General features: G+C 51.8%; 1 protein-coding gene across 1 annotated transcript; it reads left to right on the top strand.

Annotated features, from left to right (window-relative positions):
* The first annotated feature begins 844 nt into the window (after positions 1 to 844).
* Positions 845 to 7050, top strand: Zdhhc19 (zinc finger DHHC-type palmitoyltransferase 19). Its single transcript, XM_050159893.1, has 8 exons — positions 845 to 987; positions 1323 to 1444; positions 2078 to 2217; positions 3113 to 3285; positions 3613 to 3718; positions 5833 to 5918; positions 6125 to 6332; positions 6852 to 7050. Exons 1-8 carry the CDS (start codon positions 845 to 847, stop codon positions 6954 to 6956), a joined length of 1083 nt encoding a protein of 360 aa, XP_050015850.1. The 3' UTR covers positions 6957 to 7050.
* Positions 7051 to 7693: the final 643 nt, after the last annotated feature.

Below are 7693 nucleotides of genomic sequence, written 5' to 3' on the forward strand. Positions count from 1 at the left end.
GGCTGAAGGTTAACTCAAAGGTTAAGTGCACTGGCTGCTCTTCCAGAGGTCCTGAGTTCATTTCCCAGCAACCACATGGTGACTCACAACCATCTCTAGTGAGATCTGGTGCCCTCTTCTGGCATCCAGGCACACATGCAGACAGAACACTGTATACACAATAAATAAACAAGCCTCTTAAAAAAGAGAAAAAGCAAGTCAGTCAGTGTCCCTGGTAAGCCCTCTCTTGCTCTCTTGGGACCTCCAGCACATCAACAGGGCCTCAGCCTGTGAACCTTTGGGGGACAAACCCCAGAAGCTTCCGAGGCAGGGTCGGGGCACCTTAGTCCCTAGCAGGAATGGTGGGAAGATGACTGGTACTGCAAGTGATCAGAAACAGCCAGAGATTCTGTCCCTCTGTGTCTGTGACATCACACTGACACTTTTTATGTTCTGGACTGGGGCTTCCGTTGCTATGACAATGAAATTCTGGGAGTCACTGGGGGAAAGAGTAGCTAGTGGCTTATACTCACCCTGTGAGTGAGTAGCTAGTGGCTTATACTTACCCTGTGAGTATGAGAATCATCCTCTCCCCCGCCTTTGTGGTGTGTGTATGTGTGTGTGTGTTCCAAAGACTGCTGTCTTCCTTAGTTAATCTCACCTTCCTTTCTGAGACAAGGTCTCTCACTGAACCCCGGAGCTTGCTGTTTCCCTGGACTGCCTGGCCAACAAGCCCCAGGGATCCCCCTGTGGCTGCTAAGGGTAAGCCCTGATCCACCCTGTTTTTACACGGGACACGAGGACTGAACTCAGGCCCCGTTCTTGCAAAGCAAGCGCTTGGTCAATTATCTCCTCTGCCCTAGCCATGCCTTTGAAAGACACCATGGCACTTGTGAAGGAGCCGCAGCCGCTGCCTGTGGCCCCTCTGCCATGGTTCCTCCCAAGCCTGTTCGCTGCCTTCAATGTGATGATGCTGGTCTTTGTGAGCAGCCTCTTCTTTGGATTCCCGTGAGTGTCCCACATATCTGTTAGGTTTCTGACACGGAGACAGGATGGAAACTAAAGATAGTACAGAGGCAGGGGGATGCAGGAAGGAGTAAAGGGAGGCCCGGGGAACAGCTGTCTGGTTAGATGAAAACTTGCCCGCAGAGTTTTGGAGTATCGGCGCATGGGGTGGGGTGGGGAATAGACATACCTGGTGATGGTGGTGACATTTGGTGGGGCCACTGTGCTTCTGTCGCCCACCTGGATACTTAGTTCTGGGAATCCTGACCCAGCTGGACAGGGCCTGGGGAGGAACTCCAGGCTGCTCAGCTCGGGACTGAAAGCGGCTCTGGTCTCAGTTGCAGGTGGCTGGCTCAGAACGGGGAGTGGGTCTTCCCAGCGGTCACAGGCCCACTCTTCGTCCTCACCTTCTACAGTCTCGTTTCGCTCAACTTCTCAGATCCTGGTATCTTACATCGAGGTGAGGGCTCAGCCCCCCCTGGAAGGAGGAGGCGGTGCCCTGAAGGCTGGCACCCTACCTCCAGTCTCGGGACCTCTGTACCCCATGCAGTACTGTTCTGGCTCTAGCATTTCATTTCCTGAACCACCAAGGTGTGTGTGTATGGAGAGGGGGCAGCAAACAAAACAAAACAAAACAAAACAAAAAACAAACAAAAAACGTGGATCGTGGATGTTGGATGTTTTTCAATTGCTTCAGAGGGGTGGGCTGGAGAAAAGCCAGCAGGATTGGCCAAACCAACCCTGCAGTTTCTGTTGTCCAAACCCTGCAGTTTGTTTCTGTTGTCCAAACCCTGCAGTTTCTGTTGTCCAAACCCTGCAGTTTCTATTCCATCTGCCCACTACACACAAAAACTTCAAGTGCTCCCATTGTTTCAAAGGCAGAGTTCTATACACAGGCTAGCTGGAGCATGCTCCCAACCTCTCTCTCTCTCTCTCTCTCTCTCTCTCTCTCTCTCTCTCTCTCTCTCTGATGGTCAGCTTGTTTCATTAGGTCAGCGATTCCTTTGTCCACCTCTTCCCACACTTCCTGTGCCCAGGGCTGCCCGGAGCAGCAGTGTGGCGGCTACTACCCCCTACCCCTCTTCTGTGCCAGGCTCCACTGCCGAGGACCCCATGACGGTACATGTGGTGAGTGTGAACCAAAGGGCCTTCCGCCTGCAGTGGTGCCCAAAGTGCTGCTTTCATCGCCCTCCCCGGACCTCCCACTGCCCCTGGTGCAACATTTGTGTGGAGGTGAGCCCCCCTTGCTACCCACCTATTTGCTAACCCGTCCCCTAGACCTAACCAGAACCCAAAGCTTCGTCCTATGTTGCCCGAGGGTGGGCATGAGAGTTCTCCGTGACTGGTGAGGCCAAGGATGGCTGGATGTCCACCTGTTCATGGCCCCTCACACGGGGCGCTGTCTCTTGCCCGCATGTGTCCAGAGAGACTGGCATGTCAGCACGGGCACATTCATTTGTTCTGGCTCTGGGGAAGGAGACGGTGGTTCGCCATCACTGGGTATCTGAGCCCTTCAGTTGGCTACAGGCCTGGTCTGGAGACTTCCCTGTCCTCCTCTGGATGTTTTGAGTTGGAGTTCCTAGTTTGGGCAAGCTTGTCTCATGTGCAACGGCACACCAGCTTACAAATGTGCGGAGGACGCCAGCTGGGCAAAGTGTTTTTTCTCTTCACCTGATAGATGAGAAAGTAAAGGCCCAGGGATAGCCTATGTCTGACTGAAAGCTATATCAGGACAAGCCCCAAGACACAGAGCCTTAGCCAGGTGGTGGTGGCACACGCCTTTAATCCCAGCACTCAGGAGTTCGAGGCCAGCCTGGTCTACAAGAGCTGGTTCCAGGATAGGCTCTAAAGCTACAGAGAAACCCTGTTTCGAAAAAAACAAAAACAAAACAACAACAACAACAACAAAAGACGAGCCTTAATTGGGTTCTAACTGGAAATGTCAGTATTAGGGCCGACATTCACTGGGATTCTTCTTGGGGTAAAAGCCAGCACGGGGGGGGGGGGGGGGGGGGAAAGGGGGGAATATGGGACCAACAGTAAGCCACCTGGAGGGCTGAGTTGTTTGGGATGACTGAAGCTGGGCCAAAGGATGGGTTCTGGAGGGCTGCTCCTCTTCCTGTCCCAGGACTTCGATCACCATTGCAAGTGGGTCAATAACTGCATCGGTCACCGCAACTTCCGTCTCTTTATGTTGCTGATCCTGTCCCTCTGCCTCTACTCCGGCGCCCTGCTGGTCTCCTGCCTGATGTTCCTAATTCACACAAGACATCTGCCCTTCTCCGTGGACAAGGTTATGGCGTATCCACACAGGTCCGAGGAGCCATGTGAGGAGCAGTGGGGAGGGGCTGAGGCAAGGGAGAGATGAACTCTCTCAAAGGATTGAGTCCATGACGAATGACGCTAGCCGGCGAAGCCACTGGAGAGGCTCAGTGTGGGCGGATGAGTATAGGGAAATGGACGGAGTAAAACAAAAGCAAAAACGAAGTAACATTAAGAACCTAGTGGGGCCACATAATAAGGCTTAAAAGGGACCAGCAGGGCCACAGTGTGGTGGGATAGGGTGGCGGGAGTAATAATGGAGAGGGGAAGATGAGCTGGACCGGGCGCGGTTCCTTAGCTGGTCAGTATCCTGGTGGCTCTGCCGGCTGCGGGCTTCCTGATCCCGCTCGTCCTGCTGCTGCTGATCTATGCCGTATCTGTGAGCGCGGCGGAGCGCTCCTGCGAGAACAAGGTATGTGGGCGCCGGATTGTATGGTTGTGGGAGGTATCTTAGGTCCTCTGGATCTGACCCTCCACTGCCTTTGGCCCTGAGGGTAAGGCCTTAGGGAACGCAGGTTCAGAGCAGCAGTCAGACCACAGTGCCACCTGCTGGAACCCGGTGACCTCTCTCCGCCCCGTGCGCCGCAGTGTGCTTGCATCTGAGGATTGAGCATCTCCCCTTTTGGACCACACCAAGAGAGGCTAGTCCTGGCCTGTGCAGTTTGGACCGAGAGAAGGAGTTAAGGGTTAGCAGGACCGAAACGCCTCTCTGGGTTTCCGAGTGTGATCCCGAAGGATCGGTCGTTGCCAGCTTTGCAAAAACTAGGGAGTCAGCAAATAGATTTTTTTTTCCCTCCAGCACTGGGAATTGAACCTAGGGCCTGGAAAATGCTAGGCAAATGCTCTTCCACTCAGCTGTAGCCCAAGCCCACCCCCACCTTTTTTTTTTTTTTTTTTGAGATAGTCTCAGGCAGGCCTTGAATTTTCGCACTCTGTGGCTCAACCTGGTTGGCAGCTGGAGTTAAGGGCATCAAGTCTGACTGAAAGCAGAACCGCTGAGACAGGAACCAGCTCTGATTAGAGCAGAGCAGAGCGTGGCAAGGGCGATTGAGCAGAACCTCAGAGCCGGTCACAGCAAAGCATCCAGTAAAATCGGGTGTGGGAGTTGATCTTGATGCAGTGGAAACCGGGAGTTTGTTTTCCACCCCTCGGGGTTGTTGTTGTTGTTTTATCTTTCAGAATCCCACATAAATTAATTGTTGTCTTTGAAGACTGCCTTGGCTGGCTTAGCACAATACATTTGAGATTCCCCCACATTGTTCTCCTCCATTTATTCCTAAACTCTTAGAAGTGGCACTGCTGGGTCCTGAGGCAGCTGTGTGTTTAGTTTTATAACAAACTACCAGATTGTCTTCCAAAACGCCATTTTGCATTCATACAATGACATATGAGAATTGTAGCTGCTCTACCTCCTTGCCAACACTTGATACTGTCGGAGGTTTGTTTAGCTTTTTGCTTTAACCCATATAGTAAATGTGTGATGGTGTCTTACAGCTTTGATTTGTATTTTCCTCATGAAATGATGCCGAGTGGTGCCGAGCTGTCTATCTTTGATGTAATGTGTGCTCCAATATTTTGAACATTTAAAAATTGGATTATTTGGCTGGGCCATGTTGGTGTATGCCTTTAATCCCAGCACTCAGTGGAAAGAGGCAGGTGGATCTCTGTGAGTCCGAGGCCAGCCTACAGAGCAAGTCCCAGGACAGGCTCTAAAAAGCTACAGAGAAGCCCTGTCTTGAAAAACAACAACAACGACAAAAGGAATATTTTGTGTCTTTTGAGTTCTTTATGTATTCTGGGTTCAGGTATATGGTTTAAAAATATTTTATTGTAATCTATAGTTCATTTTTCATTTTCTTTTCAGGTTCCAAGTAGTAGAAGATTTTCACTGTGAAGTACTTGTGTGAAAGTGCACGTGTACGGTGTGTGTGTGTGTGTGTGAACGTGTGCTTGTGCGTGTGTGTGCATCCCAAAATAGATCACGTGTATTTGATGTGGACATTAAGAAATCTCTGCCTAATCCAAGGTCACATTATCTCACTCACATATTTTTCTAAGGAAGGTTTGCAGGCTTAGATTCTATGTTTTGATCTAGGATTCCTTTGGGGATAAATTCTGTATGTGGTTAAGGCTTGCTTTTGTTTTCCAAGGTTTTTTTTCCATGTGTACAAATGTTTGCCTGAATGTATATCTCTGTACCATGTCCATGCCTGATGAATGTGGTGTCAGATCTCCTGAAGCTGGAGTTAGTTATGAGCCTCCATGTGGGTGCCAGGAACTGACCCTGAGTCCTCTGCCAGAAGAGACCATGAATGCTCTTAACTGTTGAGCTGTGTCTCCAGGTGATGGGGAGCCCTGAGAAGGCAAGAGAGCCTCCGTGGGTACAGAGCGCTCAGAACTGGGCTGCTCCCTGCCCTCCTTTGCAGTCTGGTGGCAGATGGAACTGAGCAGGCTGTCTGAGGGGCAGGTTGCTGCCACGAAGGGACTGGCCAGTTCTGACACCGTTTCATTCTCATCCCCTTCCAGTGCAGGGTCCATCAAGAACACAACCCCTTTGACCAGGGCTTTGCCAGGAACTGGTATCTGACGATGTGCGCGCCACTGGGTCCCAAGTGAGTTGGGAACCGAGACGTCTGAGTGGTGGACCCCCAGGGCTGTGGGTGAAATGGGTTGAGGGGATAAGGAAACTGCAGCCAGAGGAGCTAGCCCAGCTACGAGCAGGGCTGATATCACCCTGGGAATATGCCCCCCCCAAACTGAGAGGGAGGATGGAGAGGATGGAGACCTGTTTCCCTGCAGCGGCTTTGTTTTTCTTTAGGTACATGTCCGAAGTTGTCTGTCTGCAAAGACCGGTGAGGACAGAATGGATTTATGAGAAGATACAGCCTTCGCCACCATGTCCTCCTAAACACTGTCCCTCAGGTTCTCCTGTGCTGCAGCTCCAGCCTCAGGCCCAGCCCCAGCCGCCACTCATGGCACAGAAACGGACTTCAGGAAGTGGTGAGGTGGCCACTGTTCTCCAGGAGGTGAGAAATCAGGTGGTAATGTCCCCAGGAGGTGGACCTGGCCCAGAAGCAGGAGCGCTCAGAGCTTGGTGCAGACTGTTAAACCTGGAGGGATCTTGGATGAGGGTGGTTACAGACCTCTAGAACATTCAGATCCCCCCCCCCCAGAAAAAGAGAAAAGAACGCATCCCCAATTTACTTTGGACCTGGGCCAGTCACTCGGTCTGGACCGGTTTCCTCAACTGGTAATTGAGGACAGAGATTAGCCTACAGTTAATACCATTTTTGAAGAATATTCTTTTATTTAGACAAAATTTTTCCATACGGTTCAATTCCATTGAAATATATGGAAGCGGATCGTAAGGAATATGATGGGAGCCAAGTAACCGCAGCTTCCTCCCAACCTGTAAGACCTCTGAGGTGCTAGCCTCCCCTTGGCTCAGTCAGTGGGGAGTTGGGGAGGGATGCAGCACTGGGGTTGGCTGGGATCTGGAGTTGGGGAGGCTGGAGGGAGCCTGTATGTGTCCACTCTGTGTTTAGATCGATGCCAGCCCAAGGCTGTCTTTGCTGTCCGAGGCCCCTAGACGAGGCTCGTCCCGGCGCTCGCAGAGCCTGGACCCTCTGAACCTACGCCTCCCGGTCTGAATCCCCGTGGTCCACTTGGGCCCAGATCATGTAGCTTCATTGGTGGGAGCATTGGCACCCACTGATCCTCATTAAATTGATTGTTGGTTTCTAATGAGGGTGTCAGACCTCTTCAAGGGGCTTGGGGGACAAAGACCTCCAGGGATAGGTGAGCCAGGATCCCTGGAGACCCAAGCACAGGGTTTATCACTGTTTGGCTCCGTGACCCTGGGCAAGACACTGAAGAGTGTCTCATCCTTACAATGGACGGGTGCAGTCTTCCTGATGAGAGCCCACGTGAGAGAAAAAAAACCCACCAATTCATGTCTGTACCGAGGAAGGACGCGGCCTCCGCCCTGCAGTACCTCCATATGGCTGCAGAGGGCGCTCACTGCCCAGGAACGCGCAAATCTCACTCAGGCTCCTTACTGCGGCACTGGACCTTGTAATTTGGAAGGCTATCAAACTAGATGTGGGTACCCTTCCAGGAGCCACTCTAAGCTACATGGAGGAACTAAGATGCTAGGCCTCCATCTTCCTGCAACCGTGTCTCATTTTTACTGTGCTCCTATAGTCCACCTGTCCTTGGTGTAATCCCGTGGGTCTTCAGGTCCCTGGAGGTGCTTGGTGGAGCACATTTAAACTCTATCTTTACTAGTGACCACGGTGTGGCCTTGTGTACTACAGGCCATCTCTCCAGCTCTTTAGACAGTAAAGTACAGCTTCACTCCCTTATCACCCAGTGACACACACCCATC

This window comes from Alexandromys fortis, unplaced genomic scaffold (genome assembly GCF_014885135.2).
Source record: "Alexandromys fortis isolate MF-2015 unplaced genomic scaffold, M_Fortis_MF-2015_v1.1 scaffold_119, whole genome shotgun sequence".
Taxonomy (NCBI): domain Eukaryota; kingdom Metazoa; phylum Chordata; class Mammalia; order Rodentia; family Cricetidae; genus Alexandromys; species Alexandromys fortis.

Excerpts from the sequence above, each read along its gene's own strand:
- Zdhhc19 (XM_050159893.1), top strand. The coding sequence starts at position 845 with ATGCCTTTGAAAGACACCATGGCACTTGTGAAGGAGCCGCAGCCGCTG. Across the intron at positions 988-1,322 it reads AGCCTCTTCTTTGGATTCCC|TTGCAGGTGGCTGGCTCAGA; the intron begins GTGAGTGTCCCA and ends CTCTGGTCTCAG. Across the intron at positions 3,286-3,612 it reads TCCGTGGACAAGGTTATGGC|TATCCTGGTGGCTCTGCCGG; the intron begins GTATCCACACAG and ends TTAGCTGGTCAG.